Here is a 26,004-nt window from a genome sequence, read left to right on the forward strand (position 1 = left end):
AGGATATTTAAAACCCTGAATATGGATGAGAGCACCAAGAGATTGAGTGCACATAGAGCAGAGGGCCAAGGAACAGGCTTTGGGGAACGCCAGCATTCTGAGGTCAGGAAGTTGAAGAGGAATCAGAAAACCAGACTGAGAAGGGATAACTAATGAAGTAGGAGGAAAACCAGGAAAATGAGCTATCCTGAAAGTCATTGAACAAAATGTTTCTAAGAGAAGGGTGGGATCAATGGTGTCATATTCTGCTAATAAATCAAGTGAGATAAGGACTCAGGATCAACCCCTGGGTGCAGAAACATGAAGATCACTGGAGACCCTGACAAGAGCAATTTCAGGAGAGTAGGAGGGACGAAAATGTGACTGGGATTAGTTCCAGAAGGAATACAAGGAGAGGCACTGGAGACAGCAAGTATAGGCAGTTCTTTTTTTTTTAGGAGATTGCTATATAGGGAGACAAGATACGAACCATAACTGAAGTGAAAAGTTAGGTCAAGAAAATTGTCTTTTTTTTTTTTTCCTTTCCTGATTGGAATGATTCAGGAGAAAGACAAAAAATCAATCTACAGTAGACAAAGGGTCTCTTTCAGCAATAATAAAACTAACAAATAATACTAGTAATAAATTTAAAATAATAAAAATAATAAAACACTTTAGGAGAACATGAGTACCTAATAACTCTGTCCATTCTGTCAAATTTTATAAGAGGAAAGATCATGCAATAATTTTTAAAAATATATATTCTATAAAGAAAATCAGTCTTATAGAGATTCAATCTGCTAAAACCTTAAAAATTTTTAGAAATTTCTGGAACATCAGTGGGACACTACAAATTTAAATTCCACTTGAGACAGGGTCCAGGATAAAAAGGTAAGGCAAAAGTAGACTTGCCAAAAGAAATAATACAGAAAACAAGTGATACAAGGGATGGGAGATGGTAGTTTCACAGAAAAATAAACATGGGCAATAAACATGTGAAAAAATTTTTACCCTCACACAGAAATATGATCAAACAACAATAGGACACTCCTATTTACCTATCAGATTAGCAAAAATTTTAAAAGCTCGATAGATAAAATCCAGCATTAATCATGTGAGGAAACGGACACTCCTGGACACTCTATACCTTCACAGTTGAAGCAGTGAGGACGTGGTGAAGAGGAGGATGAGGGGGAGGAAGGAGGTATGAGGGGGAGGAGGATGTCTTGAGTGAAGAAGAGTGTACAAACAGGGAGGTACAAAGAATGACAAAAGGGGGTGTTGCTCAAGCATGATACGTGGCCAGAACTAATGTGTGGGGTTATTACCTGGTAAGAACTAGACAGCTTCCTGGATCACTTACTCTGTAGAGATGATGCAAATTAAAAATGATTTGTTAACAAGAGTAACTGGAGGCTCTTCTCTGTTGGGGAGTCTGAGGGCTTTGGCATGGTCCTATCTGAGGTTAAGGATTGAACTTAAGGTCCTATTGAGATTTCTCCTATTCTAGAATTTAATGCAGCTCTCAAAGCTGAAATATCACTTATTTCCCCCAAGGAGCAAAATTAGGGAGGCAGAGAATTTTTAGAAAAGAAAAACTGAAAACCATAGAACTTGGACTTCCCACAATCCCTTTTGTCAGAATCTGTTGTAACTCTCTGGCTCCTATTTCCAAAACATTCTTGGATGTGTTAGGAGCAGATTCTCTCCATGCTATAGAGAGATTCTTTTTCTTTTTACAGCAGAAATATGTGTATTTGTATAAAAACAGACCTTTATAATCTCTTGAAGGACATGATGGCTTCACCCAGCTCCAGAAGAATGTATTTAATGGATAATCTGAATATTTTTAAAAGTTTTAGAACAGTAGATGAAAGGTTTTTAAGGCTTTTAGGATGAAGAAGAGGGGAGCATTGATCCCTTGATAATCTGTGAATCCAAAAGTGACCGAGCCTCTTTTGGGAAAAATGTTCACACACATCAAATGGTTTACACAACTTTAGGGGTTCAAAGATCCCCTGAACTTCATCCACCACAAGCTAAGACCAGCTGTTCAATGAGACAGTGAGCAGATGACAAATCTGAGAAACACCAGCCCAGGAGAGGCTGACAGAGCACTGCATCCATGGCCTTTTATATCAGATAGACCTGAGTTTGAATCTCGATTTTATCACTCAGTAGCTGTATGTAATTGGATAAATCACTAGAACTCTTTGGGCCTCAGTTTCCTCATTTTAACATGGAGAGAACAGCTACATTCGCCTCAAAGGGTTGTGAGAATGTATGAGTATGTATGCAAAGCTCTAGGGACAGTACCTGGCAGGCATACAGCAGGAGCTGAGCAAATGTGGTTGCTATTACTATGGACTGTGATTATTGGGTATTGGATTTCATGGGCATCAACAACAATATAGCTGTGAAAACCGCAAAGTGGTTTTTAAGAGGCCACATATCTGCCTTGACTTTCCACCACTCCCATCGTGTCCCACCAGTGCCACCATCTTAAAAATAAAGAAGCTGCCAAGAGAAATTCTTACTCCAAAAGCTTCATCGAGGAAAACTCTTTCATTAAAAGCAAAGACTGCCAGACTGATATCCAGGGCGCTGAACTCCATGGTGGCCGTGATGATGGACGACCTACTGGATGTTTGACCATCGCTAAAGAACACAGCAACTCTCCTCACGTTGCCTCCTGCGTACGTCCGCTTGAAAACGTGGCGGGCCACAAACTTCATTGCATTACCAATGTCTCGGGCCTCTGTGCTGCTTTGATATTTTATCTGGGAAAGCCGCTGGAGGAGCTGCTTCTTCCTATGGTAGTCAGACCAACGGATGAGAAAGCTGGTGCCTGAGTCATAGGAAACAACAGCAACTCTTGCTCCTACTGGACAGTTATTTTCCCTGATGTTAAGGTCATTGATAATGGAAGTGATCATGTCCCTTGTTTGATTAAATCTCTGCTCTGTGATACCAGAGGACTGATCCAGGGCAAATACCAGCTCTGTTGGATACACTGGACACTTTTCTACAAAAAAATAAAAGCAGAAGTATTAAGTTATTTCACCAGATCAAAAACCTTTCCCACAGCATCATCACTCCAGTGAAGCTGGTTCACATGCAGGCAAAGCAAGCACTTCACCCAGCTCCAGAACTAGGGGCACCCACATGCAAAGAAAGCAAAGGAATCTGCTCTGTAAATGTGAGGCTATTACATAAATGTAGAGCATGAATATTTGGCTACATAATGCTCAGACTTCACAGCCTGCTATTAATCAGCCATCTAAAATGAAACTGGCGGTGGTTCTCGGGCTGGTGGAACTGTTCTGTATCCTGAGTGGCGTGGTAGTTACATGAATCTATGCACGTGGGGAAACTGAGCATACACACAAAAGTAAATTTTACAGTACGTGAATTTTTAAAAGGAATAAAAGGAAATTAGAGTTAATTGGCGATTTTGAAAATCTGCTCTCCCCCAAAATCTTCAGAAATGATCTATTAATGATAGAGACAGCTGGAATATTTCCATCCACTTATGCAACAAATATTTATTGAGTACCTATCATATGAAATGCAGTGTGACATCCACTGGGAAATATATGCAAAGATGAACCAAATGCAGGTCTGCCCTTGAGGAACTTGTATTGGGAAGGATCATTATAGTATAAGGTATAGACTGATTATTATTCCTAAAGAGGATTCACAGGATACAGAGGATTTTTCCAAAGAGGGGCGATCTCAGGGGCTTCATGAAAGGTGGTTTTTGAATGGAGTCCAGGGTGGCAGGAGGAAAGGAGCAGCATGAACCAAGGAAGGTTTGCAATGAGCGATTATAAAAATGGGACTGTCTGCAATTCCCAGCTCAACATTAATGGTCTTACAATGACCAAACTTTAGGAAATTCATAGAGAATTTGCCCTATGTATCAAACTTAACTTTTCAATGTCCTTATTAAAGTCTGAACACAGGAAAAAAAAAAAGGATTTTTTTTTAAAAAATAAGCACCTCCATCTGCTTAGGCTGTTTTACTATCCCTATGTGGCTAACTCCAAAAGCACATCACTCAAAGTATTCCATATCCCAATCTCTGCTCTTAGTAATAGAAATAGGAAAGTATTGATTTAGATATATGTTTTGAATCAAGGAATTTTACTGTGAAGAAATTTCAGTAATTTTAAAATATGAAAGCTGATAATGAACAATAGAATAAGAACAATGAAGTATTCCTTATTTCTTACCCCTATACTAAAAATTCTTGACAAAATAGTTGAAAATATCTTTAAGACTGACTTATCATTACAGGTTCTCCTGGAAGGTGGCCACTGATTTCTATTTCTTTTATACTTTCCCTCCCGCAGTACCCAGCAGGGTACCTGATACATTCGATCCAAATCCATGAAGCTTTATTGAGCACTTACCATGTGCAAGATACTTTTTGCAGAATTAAGGTGAATGGCTCCAAACTTTGGGACAAGCTCGAAGACCCTGAAGGTCTATTTCAGCAGGCCTCTAGGAGACCAGGAGCCCTTGAAGTTGACATAGCCACTGGCTTTAATAGCTAAGTCACCCAAGGGGTCCAAGACACTGTGCAGCACCAACAGCAGTCCAGGCCCTGAGAAGACCACCCGCAGGCCTGGGCAGGTGAGGTTTACAGTGGTGACACTTGGTGAGATGGGCGTGAGTGTGGGTCAGAGGGAGGAAAGGACACTCACACATCCGAGAAGCCAGTGTCAAGGGGGTTGGCAGGAGACAGGGCAGCAGAATGCGGGTCAGCCAGAGAGCCCTGTTCACTGAACCCCCCAACCCCAACACAGGGCCTTCTCTGTGGAGAAACTGAGGTGTAAACTGTGCCAGGGCCTAGAAGGAACAATAACGTGAAGGGGCTGGGGGCTGGGAGTGGCCATTTGACAATCAGGGCACAAAGGACATTGACAGAGTCGTAATCAAAAGATGATGCACATCTGCATGAAAGGAAGAAGTCCTTTTTCCCATGGGGGTAGGATTTTTTTCAAATTGGTCTTGTCAGAATGTGGTAATTATCTCAGCAAGAAACAATATGGTAAGAATACTCACCTCTCCAGCAAGCTATGAAAAGGAGAGAGAGAAGAATCTGTTATGCTTTTGAAACACAGACTAAAAGTAATAATCCTAAAAATAATGATCCTAAAAATAAAATTTCTTTTTTTTAATCACACAATTTAATGAGTTTTGATGTATATACACCCCTAAAACCATCACCACAAAATCAAGAAAACAAGATAATGAACATAATCACTCCCCAAATTCTAAAATTTGCTCGTATCCCTTTGTCCCTCAGCTCATTGTCTACCTCATCCACAGGCAACAACAGATCTGCTTCTGGTGACTACTGATTAGCTTGCGTTGTCTAGTATTTTATCTGGATGAAATCATATAGTAGATACTCCTTTTTTTGTCTGCTGTCAGCAAAATTATTTTCAGAATCATCCATGTAGAAGTATGTATCAATAGTTCACTGCTTTTTATTGCTGAGTAGTTGCCTATTGTATGGATATACTACAACTGTCTTATTCATTAATCTTTCAATAAAGTTTAAGATTTTATTTGATTCTAATTGCAAATGAGGCTAATTCTTAAGTTACAGGAAGCCAAGGTTAAAGGACTGAGGAAGATGTCCATGGAATTTTGTGAATTTGTGAATCTTCCTGACCTTTTCCCCTTGGGAGTCACGGCCAGCAGACTTCAGCAGAATTTAGGTTGACACTGAGACACAGATCACTTGTCTTAGAAGCAAAATAGAGGAGCCCCTGATTAAATGGCAAGATAGCTGAAATTCAATTTGTTTTATCTCTTTTCTTTAGCCTTCTGAGAGTCATTCAGCAACAAAAGGCTAAAATATGGGGTCTTATTTTCCTTCCTGATGAATACCTTGGAGACTTCTATTTTCCTAGAACTGTGGGGGGATTTCCAAATAAACTTTGTCTTTGACATAATATCTCCCACTCCAGAGAAAGGAAGGAAAAGAATCCAAGGGTTTCTCCTGGGCAAACAACATCTGGTTTTTCTAACTGATTTACTCTGTAAACCTGAGAGGAATCAGGGCAAGTGTTGGCAAATCTTTAAGAAACCACAGGCCTGACAATTTCCATGTTCATTTCATTCAATTCCTAGGAAGCAAATGAGTCACTCCAATATAATGAAAGATGTCATTAACACTGGCAACAAACCGCCTTTCCATCCTGCTGTCTCACAGCACCAACCCTGTGAGTACTTTTTGTTGGGCTTAATCCCGTGGCCACCAAGATGCTGACAGCCAGCACACAGCAACATAACACACAGCCTCCTCTGCATCTCAAGCTTGACACAGACCCCTTTCTTCTGACTGAGAACTTCCAGCGTGAACTTCAAACCCACCTGCGGGGCTGCAGGAACAGGATCTAGAAGTAGACAGACCTGCTGGGTTTGAGTGTGGCAAATCTGGTTGACTTTGGGAGTAATTACTTGTCCTCTTCTAGTGTGTTTCTTTTTTGTTTGTTTTCATTTATACTAATAAGAATGAGCTTAACATTTTTTTTAATTTAGTCTTCAAAAAAATCCTCTTTACTTATGTCTCTCCCTCCGTTTGGGGCCTCCTGTTTTATTCTCAACCACCCCCTTTCTCTCTCCATCGCCGCCACCAGCCTCCTAGATCTCTTATTTTATCCTTAGGGGAGGGTCCCAGACACCAGTTCAGGACTGGCCCTTATCCTTGTGTGGCAAACAGCTGCTGCTGGACTGAAGTGCCAACGACGTTAGACCAGAAGCCTTGGTGGTGTCATCTATGAAGTGAGGCCGTTTGGATTTGCTCTGAAGGCCTGTCACTCACATCCTGGTCTCTAGTCTGCAGCTGGAGCTCCATGCTATCCAGCCAGCACCTGTGTGGTTACAGAACCCGCCCACTTTTTCCTGACTCCCCACTTTACTGGCTAACTCTTTTCATTCAATGTTGGAAAACTTCTTCAAATCCCAAATCCTCCGAGGGCTGATCCTCATCTCCCTGGCCCCTTCCACTTACCCGTGGTCTTCCTCGGGAAGACGTCATTTGATTCTGCTGAGAAGACTGGCAACACCTGGAGGGAGTTTGATCACCACACTCACTTCCCCTACTTACCCTGTGGCCCCAGTCCCTAGCTCTCACCTCCCCCACGTGCTGAAGGGCCCTTCTACCTCTCAAGCAACGTCTCTCACACTACCCTCTCCCTTGACTCTTTCTCCATTGGCCTCCTTCTTCTTGTCTTCCTTTGAGCTGCCCCCATTTGGCAGGACTTCCCATCTCTGGAATGCCACGTTTCTGCACCTTGGCCCCACTCTTTTTGCCAAGAAGTCTTCCTGGGTTTATCGCTGGAGCTTCTGTTTCTAACTCTCTAGTTTCACATCCTTAGGAACTTCCTCCACCCATGTGGTGTTAATGACCAGCACCGAATGACTTTAACCTCTGAGTCTCTTTCCCTGACCCTGCACCTTTACCAGAGCCTGGTTTCATTAGCCACCTGTAGATCACTTCATGTAGGGTCTACACAACATTTCTCCACCCCTAAAATGCTTAAACTCGTTGTCTTTTCCAACCAATGGACTTCCCTTCATAATCCCTCCTCTGCCTCCTCATCCACGGTGATGCTGAGCCTCTTCTCCTCTAGCCTGGTAGTTCCTTTATTTTTATTTTTTTTTATTTCAGCTTATTATGGGGGTACAAAAGTTCAGGTTACATATGTTGCCCATGTACTGCCTGTCCCACCGAGTCAGAGCTCCAAGCATGCCCATTCCCCAGACAGTGCGCATCGCACTCATCATGTAGGTATACACCCATCCCCTCCCCCCACCCCCCACCTCCCCGAGTCAGCACTTTCAAGCGTGACCATTCCCCAGACCCATTTCTTCTAACCCTAACCAAGTGGGGCGTAGGCACCGTGCTTTTGTTCCCCGCGCGCTGTTTTTCTGGCTGCGCTGGCAGTTCTTTTAAACATGTTATTTGTTCTTTTCTTGTCACATACTTGCAATGACTACATTTTTATCTCCTCTCCTTCAGTAAAGTCTCTGTCCTCTTTTACAGTCTTTTGATTGTGATTGTTTAAAAACCACAATGGAAACATAATAAGGAAAAACAAATTACCTAAAATTCTACCACCCAAACACAGTAAATTGTTATGTTTTTCCAGTTTCACTTCTAGTACTTGTTTCTCTGTGTGGGTATATATAAATAACATATATAAAAATAATGAGGACTCAACTTTATGCTTTTTAATGCCAATTTTTTTCATATTCTGATTGAGTTTTCATAAACCCCATATCTACTTAATATTGTATCAGGAGATGATGCACCATAACCTAATTATTCTACAAGTGTAAAAAGTATAAATGTATAATCATTTTGCTCTAATGAATAACGTTTCAACAACCATATTTACCCATAATTTTTTCCTTCTTTTGCTGTATTTCCTTAGGACAAATTTTCAGAAATGAGATCATGGGGCCTTTTCTATTTCATTTCTCCCTTCTTTATAACCAAAGACAGCCTCTCTATTTGTTGACTCCTGCTTTATTCCTTTGCTAAAATCATTTTCCTGCCACTCCTCATCACATCCCTATAACCAGATTCAATTACCTCCATCCAAGTGCCCTTCATTAACTAACCAACTGGCCCTAAACCCTATGATCATCCCTTTAACACCATGCCCTCTCAGTCCTTTTGAACACAATTGTTACAGTAGTGAGAGCTAATCTGCACACCTTTTGAGTTGGTCTCTAATTATTTCCCACATGCATTCCACCTCACCAGCTAAGGCACTTTTATTTACCTTCTTCCCTCCCCCCTTTGATGAGTGACGTTCCTACAGTAGGCACTCTGGGCAAGCCTGTTACAGAGGCTTCTCCACCTGTGAACTCAGCCTACTGATTCACAAACCTTCCTGCCTTCAATCCTAAGTGCCCTCACCAACCATTGATGTTCTTGTTCCATGACAAACAGATACTCACGACTGTGTTTCCGCATGAACTGGATCAGATCACATTGCTATAAATTTAAAAAAGAGAGAGAAAAGAAACATGAGTACAGTGATCTCTGAGTAGCTGTACTTATTTCCCAGTGAACTGGTTGAGTTTTCTCTCACGAATAAGGAGATACATACAGAATATACAGGCTGCCCCGGCATGCCTTTAATGCCCTAGGAAAACAAACACAAAGAAAGTAATTGGTATGTGAACTGCCATCTTTAGTGATAAAACAAGAGAAAACAAAAAACATTCTTTCTTAAAAGTACAGCTGGCAAGGAGCAGTCAAAATAATCCTGAACCCAGTAGATTGGATTAATTATAACACACTTTCCCACTCATATCAAGGGTGTAAACTTTTTGCGTCAGTGTTAGATCAGGTAAGCTAATGTCTACCCAGAGTGAACTGAGTTGTTTTTTTTACAGTGATAGGAAGTAAAGGAACAAAAATATTTCTTCAATATATTTGTACTAAAGATGCAATACTTAGCAAAAGGCATTTCCATAAGAATGCTTAAAATTGCAAACAGCAGACTTTCCAAAGGGCAGCTCTAAGGAGAGGGATTTATTGAGAATTCAAAGGAACAGTTATATTACAAACCAGGAAGTTTAAAAAGCAGGAGGTAAGATACAACCTCCACATATGTGAAAGACGTAAAGACAATTGCATAGCAGAATGGATACTGCACAAAAGAAGAGCACACACACTAAGTTCATAAATGCTGAAGTGTTATGGAGCAAAGGAATACAAATAATTGGGTGAAGTGAATCAGGGAAGGCTTCCTGAAAAGACGTCAGTCCTCCTTTCTTAGCAGCTTGAGCTTTTCTCTTTTTCCCTTCTAACTTCCTTTTGTCAGGATCAGGCTTCTTCTTGGCAGTGATTCTTAATACATTTGCACACATAGATTTTTTGGGGGGCAACTAATAACTGCTAGTATGTACACTTCAGAAAAGGGATATTACATGCTTACACTTATACAACTTCATTGACCCCCAGAAGCTCAACCAGGTATGTCAACATAAAATCCTCTGTTCTAAATGACAACTGGGTCACTTCTTCATCCAACCATCCATCTACCCAACCATCCAATAAACAGCTAAATGTCTGCTGAATGCTTAGGTGGCTGATTGTGTACTACTAATGTGAACCAGAACTGTTGCAGCATCCCTGATTGTACCCATTGGGGTATATTATTTTTCTGACCCAAATCAGGAAATTATGCATCTTACTGCAAAAGGTGTAGTCTTATTCTTCCTTTTACAGATTATGGCAGAAAACAGGAAAGAATGCACAGCCATTTAAACGGAGATGACCGTTCCTGGCTGATAGAGTAGGCAGCCCACATCTTACAGAGAATCAGCTCACATCTTACACAGAGTCAGAACCATGCCCTGAAAGAGTGAGCTGCAGAATAACTTTGAGCAAATTCTTAAGCAGATGCTGAGGATCAAGAGCCTGGGACAAAGAAGCCACATTCCAGTCCAGACCAGCCGGGCCAACCACAAGACCAGGAAGATGTGAGGTCCCCAAATGAGAGCCTCAGAATCCAGAAAGGAGATACACCCAGAGCAGACCAGATTAGCCCAGAGACTAGATCCTCACCCACATGACTAAGAACATTCACTAATTCCTTAATGTGAAAGAAAGAAAAGATTGTATCAGAGTATCTCTTACAATTCAGTGATTCTCATTCTACTATGGATTCAGTTGTCCACAAAACCATCCGCAATTTTTGTTTTCTTTATAAAGTCCCAAGTTCAAGAACCCATCCAAGGAGTCAGAAAACACAATACACAAAACAAGATAAGCGGTTTATCCACTCCTTACACAATGCTGCCTGGGCCTCCTCCACAAAACCTGGCTGTGCTTGTTAGAGGAGGCAGACATGTCACTAAATCATGACAACATGAGAGGCACTAAAACAGAGAGATGGATATTTGTCAGTGGGAGATGTGCCTGACTCTGCCTGGAATTCTTCCAGAGATGCCATTTCTTTTGTAAGGGAATCATCGTGGAAAGTTGTAGTTATATTTCCAAATGTCTCTACAGTCTAAATTTTAAGGATGAGAAGGCAACAATAGTGGTTTTGGGAAACTCTATCAACCTCTCACATGATGAAACTTTGCCAGGGACACCTGTGTGAAGCTTATGCAATCTCATTCCTATTTTAAAAGCTTCAGTAACAAACCACAGTAATAGCTAAGAATTGCATTGCACTTTACAGTTTATCTAGAGTGTTCACATCTGATGATCTGATCCTCACAGCTGCCTTTTGAGGTAGTTAGTACAGGATTCGTCATCCCCCTTTTACTAATAAACTGAAAGACCCAGTGACTGGCCCAAGGACATACAGCTAGTAAGAAGCAGAATCTGGACTTGGACCCAGTGCCTGTGACTTTAAATTCTGTGCCCTTTCCACTGAACATACCAGAAACCAGTATATCCTACTTAGTTCTCATGTCTCAAGACACACTTACTCTCCGTCCAGGAGGCCCTTGGTGTCCTTGAGATCCCTTTTCACCTTTCGAGCCTACAGTGAGCTGCAGATAGAAACATACATTAGTTTCAACTTTGTCTATCCATGGGGAATACTTCAGTTTTAATGACAGTTTGTATTTTTTTTTTAAAAAATTGTTTTTAAAAGACAGCAGCTATTAATTCAAATCAGATAAATTGCTTACTTGTAACATAAACCACCTATTCTTATTGTGAAACATCCATTTCCCTCTTAACATCTTCAGTTAGTGACATACTTTGCTCTGGTACTGGCTGTGCATTTAAATCTAAATTAGTAATAAACTAGGGTTGATGCTAACAGGAAAAGCAAATATATTAGGGCACACAGAGATCTAATAAAAAGCCTCCCATGTGTAAAAGATCAAATGAGAAAAATGATTCCCCACACACATGAGAGGACATGAGTGGGCTATGTCATTCCCGTACCTCCAGATGATGGATATGGAGACTAATGAAATTTATCCAGCCAGATGGAAGGTACCCATTGAAATGCATCTTTTTCACACCTGCAGGTGACCACTGATATAGCACTCAGAAACTTTAAAATGAAAGGATGCTTATCTCAGCACTGTGTTTTTAAGCAAGCCCTTACTCTGCACTTTGCCAATTAGAAGATCTCAATAGCCTTCCTTAAAATGAATATACCACATGACCTTGTTATGGACAGTGGAATCATCAGAAAACCCTCAGGGGCACAGCAGAAGGAGTCAGCTTCATTTCCACTCACAGGGTTAATAGTCTGGGATTTATTATGCGCCTTAGGAAAGACTGGAAGGCACTGACATTTCTTGGAACAGCCAGTTATCAATTTGTAAATCTTTAAAACAGTTCTGATTCATGGAACCACACAATTTTAGAGCTGAAAGTGACCTCAGGTGTCATTAAGTTCAACTCTTATGTTACAGAAATAGAGACCCTGAAAAGGTGTGTTGAAGGTCACAGCTAGCAAGTGGCATTTCAGATGCCCTTGAGTTGGATCAATAATCCACATTTATTGTAACAACATGAAAGCCGGAGTCTGCCAAAAAAATATTTATTATTTCTAGAATTATAGGCTACTTACTGTCAGTCCCCTAAATCCTTTGGGTCCAGGTCCCCCAGGAATTCCAGGATCACCAACATCACCCTGAAGATTTAGATATAAGATATCTAAATTTTAAGTTAGAGTATTTGCTATTAAAGAATAAAAAATATTCTCTCCAAGCTAAAACTGAATTGATCTTATAACAATTATACTATGTAAATTAATGAAGGCTAATACAACATTAAATGTCATTTTTTCCTGTCATTTGGAACTAAGTCATTGGTACACTTATTCTCCAAACTATTTTTAATTTTATAATAATACAAATATTGGCATGTAAATATCAATTTGATGGCGATCCAGTTACTAAAAATATCCAAATAAAATACTTGAAAAACAGGGAAAAAAATTGGAGTATTAACTATATAAAATAATAATTATGAATTACTTTCTACATTCATGAAACATTTCTAAAAAAGTTGAAGATAAAAAAAAATTTTACTCTGACTTTGGTGGGAAACTAATTTTGACAGTTATCAATATGCTTATTTCACATTTATCAGTAAAATTGAAATATGCTACTTTTCTCTCTTTATCAGTAAATTAGAAAATTAATGTTTTACAATGAGGAATTTTGCCCTAACAGTTATTTATAAAGTCCCTTCTTGTATTCTTTTCTATTATACTTAAGAAAGAATCTCTTTTGGTAATGCATCAATTAAAAACAATTTTAAGAGGATTCAAAAATTATCTGTTTTCCTATAGTTGGTTTGGTTTGATTGATTAGACATTCTAATTTTAACCCATATTTTGTATTTTAATTTGAGCACCAAATACATGGAAGACACCTTTCTGGACACTTTTTTTAAAAAGGAAAGCTTATTACAGAATTCCAGTGTATAAAAGAGATATAACATGAGCTCCTCTAGTTGAAATGGAAGATATCTCTGGTTCTACAGCAAGAAGATGGATTTCAACCTGGTAAACAATGAGGAATCTGGAAGATATTTGATCAGGGAAGTAGCATGATTAGGCTATGCTTTTTAAAAAAAAAATCAAGTGACAGTAGTGTTTGGAATTAACTGAAGCAGGGAGAAGAATATTGTAATCTTTCAGGTGAGAGGAAGTAAAGGTCACAATAATGAAAGAAAAACAGCAATAACTGAAGTCAAGGATGTGGAATGAGACCACCAAGGCAAGAGAAATCAGAAATCAGAAGACATTGGACTGAACTTGAGAAGATATCCAAAGGTAGGTTTTTAAGGCATGAGACATCAGGCAATGAAGGACAGAACAATCTTTTTCAATATAGAATTCACAGGGGTTAAATATGGTCTTTTCCTCATGAAGCTCAGAGAAAACAGCTGCCCTCCCCGCTTTCCCCATTTCATTCAGACCTACAGGCTTATCTCAGTTCTCAAGTAGAAGGTTAAGATCATGGTCATTTCAAAAGGTCATGTGCACAATACCTTCTGCCCCATATCTCCTGGGAATCCTCTTGGGCCCTATAATTTTCAGGAAAGAAAATTAAAACATACACAAATCAACATACCACTTCTGCAGCATGATAATATCTTCTTGTATTATTTAGGCTTGATTTACCAATTAAAAAATAATTGCTTTCCATATTTACCTTTACTCCTTTCTGCCCCATATGACCATAGCCTGGATTGCCAGAGTCTCCCTGTAAACACATCAGTTCATTTCAGTTTCTCAAAAGTGAAAATTAATAGCAATCTATGCTGGGAGGATGATGGTGTCAGAAGAGAAGCACTGAGGACTTCCACGTGGACCAGGCCTAATTAAGGACCTTGAGCCCTGGGGACATGCATGTTGCTGGGTTCGCCTCACTTTCTCGTATGTCCCCTGGTCCTTCTTTGGCCAGCTCCACCCTGTAACTGGTGCAGGAAGCAGAGGGGTGGTCACTCGGGACTTGTGGAGTCAGTGGCAGTTTCCTGCCTGGAAAATTAGGAGCTGGTCCAAAGAACACAGGCAAGGAATTCCCCAAAGAAGAATTATAAATGGCCGATAGACAAATAAAAAAATTCTCATCCTCACTACTAACCAAAAGAATGCAATTTGAAACAGTAATGAGATACCATTTTTGACAGTGGTAAAGATGAAAAAAAGTGACAATATCCGTTGTTGTGGATGCTCTAAAACAAATATTCTCTTATATAACATATGGACGCACATAATGTTTGGATTTTCCTAAGGGCACTTCACAATAGGGTTCAAAGCCTTTGTTAAATATGTATATATTCTTCGATCCAGCTATGCTACTTCTAGAAATTTCTATGTAGAAACTAATTATGGTTTTATCCAAAAATTCAGTTATGTACATGAATGTTCATTGCTGTGCTGTTTATGACAGTAAAAACTGAAAGCAAACTAGATGTCCAATAATAAGAGACTGGTCAAAAAACCTAAGGTACATAGATTCAGTAGAATATTTTGAAGCTATTAAAAGTGATGTTGAGGGAAAGAGGTAACTACATGGAAATATGTTTATGATACACTGTTAAGAGGGAAAAATAAAGTGATCTTTCGTTTTTTGTTTTTTTTTGGTGTCTCCAGGATGTTAATGATAAATCTCTCAGATGGTGGGATTATAGGTAATTTTTCTTTTCTTCCCCCTTTCCCATCTTTTATCCTGGGTACATTAATTTCCCCCTTCCCTTCCCTTTTTCTTCTCTTCCCTTCCTCCCGTTTTTCCCTTCCCTTCCCTTCCTTCCTTCCTCTTTCCCTTCCCCTTCCTTTCCCTCCTTCCTCCTTCCCTTCTCCTTCCCTTCCTGCTTTCCCTCTCCTCCCTTCTCTTTCCTTCCCTTCCTTCCCTTCCTCCCTCTTTCCTTCCTTCCTTTCTCTCTTTTTATTATAGTATTCACATTTTCGAATTAAATCACAAAAAAGGCACTTTTAAGACTATGAAATAACTGGACCATTCTACAAGCATTTAATTTTATTGATAGACATTGCCATGAAGGAAGATTAAAAGCCTTTATGGAGGCAGTGTACTATGGGGTCTAGCAGCAAGTTAGGAACTTGCTACACCCTAATCATTTATTCTCCTGTAAGCGCCCCTGGCTCCTTAAGTTTATTTGCCCTTATTTTTCTTTCTGTTTTCTTTTTGCAATTTTCAAATATACAAGATATTGTTATTGACTATGCTCACCATGCTATACAATAGATCTCTTGAACTTATTGCTCCTAATTGAAATTTTGTGTCCTCTGACCAACACCTTCCCAATCACCCCAGCCTGTTTCTGTAAGTTCAACCATTTTTATATTTCACCTATAAGTAAGATTTTATAGCATTTGTCTTTCTGAGCCTGGTTTATTTCACTTCATACAATGTCCTCAGGGTTCATCCATGTTGTTACAAATGACCAGATTTCCTTCTTTTATTAAGGCTGAATAGTATTCCATTGTACATATACCATATTTTCTTTTATCCATTCATTTGCTAATGGAGACTTAGGTTGATTCCATATCTTCTTGGCCAGTGTGAATAATGCTTGTGCTTGGCAAACTGTCTACAAAATTTATGTATAATGTTTGTAATAAACATATTATTATCATCATTATTATTATGTTGAGACAAGGTCTTACTCTGTTGCCTGGGCTAGAATGCAGTGGTGTCATCATAGCTCACTGCAACCTTAAACTCCTAGCCTCAAGTGATCCTCCTGCCTTAGCCAGCCAAAGTGCTAGGATTACAGGTGTGAGCCACTGCACTTGGCCAATATATTATGTTTTTAAAGAAATAAAATAATTGTCCCTATATTGACTACTCTGTGGGCTGAGACCTTGGTATAGCAAGAGCCACCAGGACAGAATACAAGCCTGACAAAGACATGCCCCATATCTTGGCCCTATGCCTCTATTTCTTGTTGTCACTCTAGAGTTTTGCAACGAGAGAGAAATGGGTGGTGGTGTTTTTCAACTGACATCCTTCTATATGGCCATACCGGTTGTTAAAGAATAGAAATGCCCTGTTCTAACTCATCCATTATCCTCTCTGCCTACCCGCCTTCTCACCCTTGTGGTTCTCCTTCACTTTAACAGACAGACTAGCTATAGAATGAGAGCTGCCGGGGTTGCACGAAATGTTCTCACACTTCTCTAGATGCCGAAGTACCTTCCATGCCCCAGGGGCTTGGGCTGATGGCGTGGAAGGGATTTCAGGACTGAGCACTCTGAGCTGCAGAGGGTGAGGCTTCAAAACCTCATACCTGTATTCCTCGCTGTCCAGCTTGCCCCACTGGCCCTGGATCTCCAAGAATTCCAGGTTCTCCCTAGTAAATGGGATGAGAAGAGCCACAGATCAGTAAAATCAAACTAGGCTCCCATAACAGAAAGTTCTGTCCTCTGGATGGGGAGACTCAAGGTTCTCAGTGAGGGGTGAGTGCTCACTAAGGGGATGGGAATCGGGTAAAGAATGATCCTCCCACAGCTAGCAGGAGACATCTAGCACGGCCCAGGGCTGGACTCGTGTACTGCTTTCCCAATGTTATAAAAGCACTGAAGGGGAAGGCAAAGATTAGAAAAATCAACTCCAGGGAAAGCTGACTCATTTGCTGATGTATCTACCCGTCCAGCAATTACTCATTGTCCTAGAAAATAAACTGTTGAACATAATAGATACAGTCCTGTCCTCACCAAGCACAGTCTGCCTGGAAAGAGAAATAATTAGGAAGGCAATTGTAATATTGTGTGATAACGTTCAGGGCACCACGGGAACAAGGAGAAGGGGAGTCCACATCAGATTTGGTGGGCAGGGAGGCTGCCTAAAGGGAAGGAAGCTTAGGTCTGAAGGATGAGTCTGTGAGCTAGGGGAAGGGTCCAGGCAGGGTGAGAGTGATCCAGGTAGAGGCAAGGCTTGGTGAGAAGCCTGGGGCAGGCATGCAGGAGGCAGGTGAGCAGTGAAGCCTTAGAATTAAACAGGGTAAATAAAGGCCCTTCCTCTCCCCCCTTGATCGAGGTATAACAGAAAAATAAAATTGCATAAGTATAAGGTGTATGCCATGATGATCTGATATACATATATACTATAAAATGATTATCACAATTAAGTTAGCTAACACATCTATCACCTCAACTTGTTAACACTTTTCTTCGTTTTGCTTTGTGTGGAGAACATTTAAGATCTACTCTCTTAGCAAAATTTCAAGTATATAACATAGTATTGATAACCATTGTTCCCATGCTGTATATTAGCTTCCTAGAACTTGTTTATCTTATAACTACCTTAAAAATGGAAGATTTTCCCTAGGGCCATGGGAAGGGCAACACCCAAGACATAATTTGCTGGACTCAGTGTAAAAGGGAAATTCAGGTCCTTTTCTCAAAAATTAAGAGATTCAAGACCCTGACAGCAGAGCATTAAACTAAGCCCTTCTCAGTGAGGCCCCCTGTGTGGCTGCACGGGTCACAGTCTCCCCCTCCCCCCATCCCTCCTGCCCCTGTGAAGCTGGCCCTGCGGGAGGGAGCTACTGAAAGGTTTTGAGCAGAGAAGTCTGGTTCTGATGAGGCCAATAGTTAGTTTTCTGATATCGCCAACAGAACCAGCTCAAAGAAGGTAGTTGTAGTTAGAGATCCACATGCACACACAGATTTGAGTTCTCACACCCCCACCCTCCACCTGACTCAGCCACCAAGTACATTCCTGCAATCAGCAAATCAGGGAGTTGAAGAGATTTTTCAGAGTTATTTCTGATGGGTGAGGTCACTGTCTCTCCTAGTGAAATGAGAGCAGCTGCATGGAGAGGTCAGTAGTTAGAAATTCTTTGCTCAACGGAGGGAAGAGAATTTATTAGCAGAATGCTGGTGGCTTGTTGATGGTGCTTGGATTCAATCATGTGCGGAATTAATGTGAAAGTCAGGAAGAAAATGGAAGACTTTTGCTCTCAGTATTTGAAACCCACAAGAAATAACATTTACTTTTTTGCCCAAAAGTCCAGGTCTTCCAATGCTCCCTTTAGCTCCCACTAGCCCAGGAGAACCCTGAAAAAAAAAATGAGAGACCGAAACATTGGCACCATAGCAATTCTTATCACACCTGTTAGCAACTACAGGTAATTACAATATTACTTTTCTTCATGTCATTCCCAACAAGTCATTGATGCTTCCTTAACACCAGATTCAGCCACCCAGGAGAGAGACAGGCCTCAGGGCTGAACTAGATGACTCAGGTTCCAGTCCTAGTTTGAGGACCACAATTTTCATCTGCAAGGACATCACTAGTCCATATGGGCCTTTATCGAGAAACAGAAAAGGTATATTTGACTCAACCATGTTATTTCTAAATGTGGGAAAATTGCCATAATGCGCTGAATTTGTTAGAACAAGACATTTTACTGCCACTACACACAATGGCATGCAGAATATGTTTCAGTTTCCCAATCTGAAAATGGGCAAAACTATCTTTCACACACATGCTAGGAAGACAGAAATACAGGCATCCCTTGCCTTCTAAACTCTCACTGTCTAAACTGAAAAATTTAGTAGAGTATTTTTCCTACAAATCCCTCACCATCCAAACTCTCATTACTCATTCAGGAAACAAATAGATTCAGATGGTGAAGTCAAGAGCTGAACTTAGGACTCAAATAGATTTGGGTAGCAAGGGATCTTTGTATGGCCAATTTTAAATATCTATAATCAATGGAGATATATTTGCATGGCACAGATAATTTTTAAAAGTTAGAAAAATCAGAATAATGTATCAGGTTTTGGAGAAAATATTCATGGTTGAGAAATATTTATATTCTTCCAGCTGCTTTCTTTAGGCTGACAAAGTGGGTTTGTGTTTTCTGAGGAAAACCCCATGAAGGAAAAAGTGTTTTAGCTATGTATGAGGAATCTGAGCTGTGCTAAAACTTTGCCCCAGATAATCCAACAAGGAAATAATACATACATAGATAATACAAAATAAACTATATGTGAAGATGTTTTATAGTTAGAGGAAAATAAGTGCTGGGAGTCACTGAGCCTAGTGTGTCTAAGTCACCCACCTGAGGTCCTTTGTGCCCCTGGCTTCCTTTTTCTCCTTTGCTGCCAGGATTTCCATTTAACCCCTTTAGTGGTAACAAAAGAAATATAATGCAACGATGTCAAAGAAAACTTAATTTCTCAGTTAGTGCTTTTGAAACATCTCATGGAAAAGCAATGGTCTACCCCCTCCAAGCTGCCTTTTAACTCAGAGATCAAATATGTATCAGAAGAGTATTTAAGGCAGATCCAGTTGACTCAGTATCCACTGAGGAATTAAGGAATTCTCTGCCTGGGTATGACCTTCATCCCTCTTCCCTCTCCTACAAGGGGAAATATAAATAGACTAATTGGGAAAATAAAACCTATAGAAAAAAGAAGTAAGACACCAACCACAGTCAGATGAATTCCTTTGATGGGGCAGGTCACCTGGGCCAAAGTGCTTATCAATGTGTAAAGCACTTTGCAGCCGACCCCCGTTGGAGGAATCAAACTCCTCCACATGGCCACATTTGCCATCAAATGCATGGTTCTCTCACACAGAAGGAGAACTAGAAGTTGAGTTGGTGATGTTTCTCACTACCAAAGTAACAGCTGTGAAATGGCCCCTGGCTGTCCAGGAGGTACTGGGTGAGCCTTGATTAACTTCCTAAGTATCAAAGGGACCTTTGAATAGCTGAGGTATCTGAAATAACTGTCACTCTGGCCCCCACCCCTAAGCCTAGGAATGGATCGAGGGGCTGATCCTGTGGTTACTCAATCTAGAGAATCTGCTAGTTCATAGTTTGGTTTAGGGACCCCAGAACCACTCAAGAGAATCTCAATTTCCTGTTTAGTACTAATAATCTAGAACTTTCTAGAAGAAAAATGAATTACTGGGAAAGCCTTAGAATAGGCACATCTATATAGGCCCTTCCAGACAAGTCCAGGCGTAAGGTGGGCTCCATATGAAGTGGGCTTCATGAGGTGACTAAATACCCATGTGCTACAACGCTAGTCTCTAGGGATGACAATGGTGTCTTCCTGGAGTAGAAGACAGTGAGACAGAGATGCTCTGACTTCTGATGCCCATATCACTAATGACAGGGCCATGGAAAATGCAAATAGCTCACATAAAGCCTCATGGGTAACATTCTAGAAATACTGTCACTCTGTGGAGTTAGCTTTAGGTGGGTTGAGTAACAGTTTCCAACCTCTAACTAACTTTCTTTTGTGGGAGTCTGTGTGCAGGACCTCAGTTATGGAAAACCAGTTTGCTGATCCTGACATGAATTACTAATATAATGGGAAGGTATTAATCACTCATTATTACTAACATGTAAACACAGTGTCAGATGAGCCTAAGAGCACAACTTTCCTCTACAAAGGCTTATTACTGAGATGCAAATGTTGGAGCAAGTTTGATGGAACAAAATCACCCCTCGCCCCATGATGGGGAATGCAGAGTATGGCAGGGGAGCAGACTAAAAATGTCTTGGTTATTTATTTTTATGCAGAACTTCCAGCCTTCTCCCATCAGAATAGCTTCACATTATTTATCAATGTTTACAAAATATTCCAACACACCTGTGGGCCTTGTAATCCTTCAGCTCCCGGTGTGCCTTGAAGTCCAGGATCTCCTGGTTCTCCCTGATGAACAAGAGTTTTCAGTGTCAAGATTTTCTCCACATAGTTTCCATATAGATTTTCTCTTTATAGTACTTACACAGGACACAGGTGCTATTTTGTCTGACTTGTGGCTGCCCCCCTACTCTGCCTAGGATTTTGCTCTTCCAGACTGTCTAAGGAATAAATGCAAGTTTGTTTCTTATTCCAATAAAGAATTTCACTTTCTTGTAGTCAATTCCCAAAGCACATGAAAAGCAGTCAAATGCACATCATCTGGAACTGCACAGGTTCTGCTTGTCTACATGGTATCTGTGAAGGAGGCTTTGCCTTAGGTCTGTCCTGTTCCTGGGAGCTGAGATGATGGTTGTGTGTGTTTCCTGCTAGTCAGTGGGTATCATGTCCAGCGCTGCGCACTTCCCACGACATTTGTCAAATGCTCATTTATTCCCAGCACCACATGCATGGGGGAACCGTCCTTGGGCCCCTCTAACACAGAGGCCAGCAGTGAAGGTTACTCACTGGGGCACCTTGGAGTCCTCTTCGGCCTTCTCTTCCCTGGATGAGAAAAGGCAAAGTGTTAATGTGTGGGTGTCTGGCTGGAGGGGTTCCCTGAGGCAAATCAGCCTCTCGTGTTCCCTGATCGACATCAGTAATGAGCAGCTCACAGAAATAGTTTCCCTGAGGCACTTTCCAAAAACAAGTTTTCACACTGGGCACTTAATTATAGACTAACATTTGAGGGGCACTGATTGCAAACCAATCTAAAAGTCATTACAGACCCAGATTCAGTCTGACAACCTCTAACAATTATCCAAGAGGCTGTTTGGAGAATCAAATCATCCTAAAGAGCCTGTCTTCTATGTTTCCTTCTCCAGCAAATCCCTCTGCTGCTCAGAGGCTCCTCACAGGAGAAGAGCAGGATCACATCCAACTCTCTCTGTCCCGGGCCCCTAATTACATCTTGGGGGAGAGTAAAAAATTTCTAAATACAGTGTTCCACATGGGCCCACTGGGGTCTGTCTCTATGGACTGCTACAAGGAAGAAATGGGTGATGGGGACTGCTCAACTATGTGGTGGTCCAAACACTACGACTAGGTTCAACAACAACAACAAAAGGCCTGGCTGATCGCTGAAACACAAATCTGTGCCTATCCCGAAACAAGTTCACGTTGCCAGCTCAGGCTCTCCACTAGTGGCTGCCTTTACCACACCCTCTCCTTTTTGGAAGGTAGCCAAGCAGGAAGATGATTTGGGGCCTAGATCCTAACTTTTTCCTAAACAGCAAAGATAAACTCCGTACCCTCCCACCCGCACCCCCACGTAGTCCCAGCCTCTTTGAGAGAACTGTGGAACATCTCAACCAGCAATTCACTTAGCGTCATGATAAACGACTATGATTGCTTTTGGTACTAAACAAGTACTTAAATTATATTCATTTATTCAGAAAGGTAGCCATGGAAATTATTTCAGAACTGCTGTTTTCTTTCAACTGCCCACCTTATAAAGTTCTTTAGAATAAACTACCTGACCAGCTCCACCAGGTTGGCAGATAGATAGTTAAAATTTCTCCATTGAGTTTCTGCCCCTTAATTCAAGGTACTTTTTGCTTTTAAAATTCAAATACCTTATAAACTTGCTTTCAAAAGGAAAAAATAAAATAAAATAAAATAAAATTCAAATACCCTTTGGGAGAAGTTACCCATTGTAATTTGTCAGTTGTTTGTACCTGGAGGTGAATAAGCAATTCTCTTGATGTAAGAAAGAGAAGAAACAATAAACAAAGGTTGAGGCTACCATTTCCATGACATCACAATTCTGTCTCCGTTAAAAAGCAAGCGTAAGGAAATTGTAGGAAGATGGCGGAGTGGTGGTGACTGCCTGGATCTGCCTTCCGGTGAGGAAGTTGTGGATCCGGACCTGCCACAACGCTAGAGGACCGCTCCCACACAGGAACAGCGGTGTGAATCCACGGAAAATCAACGTGGGACAAATAGAGCGAGTGAGGTCCGAGGTGAACGAAAATTAGGATCGCGGAACTCTGCAGAATGCGGGACAGACAGTAGCCAGCGGAGCACCGGTCAGCTACACCCGCCCCCAGGTGAGGCGGGGGCAGCCTTCTGGGAAAGCGGCTTCCTCTCCTCACTGACCTCCAATTCCAATTGCTTGGAGACCTCCCGCAAGCCAGAGCAGAATCACTGAGGGAGACGTGGGGCATTGCAGACAGGAGGCTTTTTCGGGAGAATAGCTTGGAACCTGGGAAGTCTCGGCTGAGACAGCCCTTGGCGAGGAGGGACAGACCTGCGCCAGGAGGGAGGGGCACGAAGGATCCTTGATCAGCGAATTGCGTTGTGCCTCTGTGCTGCTTTTTTCGGAGGTTCTCCAGCCGGTGGCCCCCGGCGGCTTTGCTCACCAGCCCCCCAGCAGTGGCGGTCTCTGCCTGCCAGGGAGCCGGTCCCCCTCCCACCCCAGAGCACTGCGGGCGCCATCTTGAAAGCAAAGGCGGAACCGCTCGGGAGCCATAAGGTGCCGAGCGGCTCTCTCTGCCCGGCGCCCTCTGCTGGTCTCTGGGCCCGTGCCGGGAGCGCGGGATATGCATGGGCACACTGGGCAGGAGACAATAAAGGGTGAACAACGTGGACCCTGGGGGAATTTCCAACGGGGCCAGGCTCGGCGTGAAGGGGCGGAGCTACGCTAAGGCGCAAAAACACATTGAGTCGCCGAACTATATACTTCATATTTGTGTATCTCTTTGTTTAGTGATGTGGTGTGGTACTGTGTAGTTTTGTTTTTGTTCTTTTGTGTTTGTGTTTTTGGTGTTTTGGGTTAGGTTTTTTGTATTGTTTGTTTGTTTTTTGGTTTGTTTTTTTTTTTCTCTTTTTTCTTTTTTTTTCCTCTTCTCTTCTTTCTTTTTCTTTTTCTTGCTTTTTCTTCTCCTTCTTTTCTTTCTTTTCTCTTCTTTTTTTTTTTTTCTTTCTTTCTTCTCTCTTTTTGCCTTCTAACTGGGAAGCCACGGTGAGCTTCGGAACGGGCCAGGCCCCTGGCTCTGGTACATACCGGAACCTGAGTAGTCACCCCCAACACTGGCGATCTGCGGGCACGCAATCGCCATCTTGGGGCCCACAGCCAAGTCACTGCGGAGCAATAGGGTGCCAAGAGGCTCCCTGGACGGCCCCCTCCCCTGGTCCACAGACTTTATATAGGGACCCCGCCCATGTGTAAACACTGAATACTTCTCCAGAAGCGAGAGTGTGGAGCCTGGTCCCTGGGGACATTGGGTCAAGGCAGACTTTTGCCCGTGGGAGCTGCAGCAACTGGGGCGCCGAGCGAGCGAGGGCACCGTCCACTCCCCATAGCTAGTATCTTTCCTGCGGATAGAGACAGAAACCACCCCTATAGAGGAAGAACCAAAGGGAAACAAACAAACAAAGAGAATTTTGGTCTACTACTAGTGTGGACCCTGCCTGCCTTCTGAAAGACCACAACACAGTGTCCTAACTCGCCAAAGCGGTCTTGGATCACTCCAATCCTCTAGGATTGGACCCATCAGAAGCAGTCCCCCAACTGAAATAGAAAAATCTCTAAACAATTCACAACAGTCTCCCCCTCTTGCCAAAGGAAGCAATATACCTAGACTGCTTCACAACCTAAGAATAGAGCACAAAGAGTGCTGTTAACCAGACTAAATCTATAAGAAAAGATCCAACGATAAATCTAGATGGGAAGGGCCCAGCGAAAAAACACAGGGAGCACAAAGAATCACACAGAAAGCTCACTCCCAAAGAGAAATACCAGCTCTCAACCATTTGACACAAACCAGACCCAAAACACCAATATGTCACAGGAAGAATTCCAATTATGGATTATAAACAAGCTGAATAATATACAAGAATCAATGGATAATCAACACAAAGAAACCACAAAAAAAAAATACAGGATTTGGAGGAAAAATTCACTAAAGAAATTGAAATATTGAAGAAAAACCAAACTGAACTCCTAGAAATGAAAAAGTCAATCAGAGAGCTACAAAACACTGTGGAAAGTGTCAAGAGCAGGGTAGATCAAATAGAGGAAAGAATCTCAGAAATTGAAGATAACTCTTTCCAACTAAATAAGTCAGTCACAGAGATAGATCAAAGAAGTAAGAGAAATGATCAGAGTCTTCAAGAAATGTGGGATTATGTGAAGAAACCTAACTTGAGAGTTATTGGCATTCCTGAGGGTGAAGAAGACAATAAGCAAGGGTTGGACAAGCTATTTGAAGACATAATCGAGGAAAATTTTCCAGGCCTTGCTAATACTCTAGACATACAGATTCAAGAAGCTCAAAGGACCCCTGGGAGATTCATAGCAAATAAGAAAACACCACACCACGTAGTCATCAGGCTGACCAAAATATCCACTAAAGAGTCCCTTCTCCGAGCTGTAAGGAGAAAGAAACAAGTAACTTACAAAGGAAAACCCATCAGAATTACACCAGATTTCTCAGCTGAAACCTTACAAGCACGAAGAGGTTGGGGCCCCATTTTCATGCTTCTGAAACAGAATAATGCCCAGCCTAGAATCTTACCCAGCTAAGCTAAGTTTTCTATACAAAGGAGAAATTAAGACATTCTCAGATAAACAAAGGTTGAGGGAATTCACCAAGACAAGACCAGCCCTCCAAGAAGTACTCAAAAGAGAGTTACACACGGATCAGCACAAGAAAGATCCACGAATGTAAAACTACTCAAGAGCTAAAGATCAAATTCCAGATACCACAATGGCTCAGGAGAGAAAACATCGCAATGAAGTTCTACCCAACAAGCTGAACAAAAAACCGTCTCACTTATCAGTTTTCTCAATAAGTGTGAATGGCTTGAATTCCCCGCTCAAGAGACATAG

At 41.5% G+C, this 26,004-nt stretch overlaps 1 protein-coding gene across 1 annotated transcript in view; it reads right to left on the bottom strand.

Moving 5' to 3' along the window:
* The window catches only part of COL6A5 (collagen type VI alpha 5 chain), a 103,029-nt gene that overhangs the window by 36,559 nt on the left and 40,466 nt on the right, over window positions 1-26,004 (bottom strand). The window contains exons 20-32 of the mRNA XM_069473255.1: window positions 21,642-21,677; window positions 21,081-21,143; window positions 19,538-19,600; window positions 18,465-18,527; window positions 16,757-16,819; window positions 14,158-14,208; window positions 13,994-14,029; window positions 12,564-12,626; window positions 11,461-11,523; window positions 9,120-9,155; window positions 8,968-9,004; window positions 5,050-5,061; window positions 2,517-3,004 (exon numbers count right to left, since the gene is read on the bottom strand). Coding sequence (XP_069329356.1) covers window positions 2,517-3,004; window positions 5,050-5,061; window positions 8,968-9,004; window positions 9,120-9,155; window positions 11,461-11,523; window positions 12,564-12,626; window positions 13,994-14,029; window positions 14,158-14,208; window positions 16,757-16,819; window positions 18,465-18,527; window positions 19,538-19,600; window positions 21,081-21,143; window positions 21,642-21,677 — 1,074 coding nt within the window. The remainder of the gene's footprint in view (window positions 1-2,516; window positions 3,005-5,049; window positions 5,062-8,967; window positions 9,005-9,119; window positions 9,156-11,460; window positions 11,524-12,563; window positions 12,627-13,993; window positions 14,030-14,157; window positions 14,209-16,756; window positions 16,820-18,464; window positions 18,528-19,537; window positions 19,601-21,080; window positions 21,144-21,641; window positions 21,678-26,004) is intronic.

Source organism: Eulemur rufifrons, chromosome 7, assembly GCF_041146395.1.
Source record: "Eulemur rufifrons isolate Redbay chromosome 7, OSU_ERuf_1, whole genome shotgun sequence".
NCBI classification, from domain to species: domain Eukaryota; kingdom Metazoa; phylum Chordata; class Mammalia; order Primates; family Lemuridae; genus Eulemur; species Eulemur rufifrons.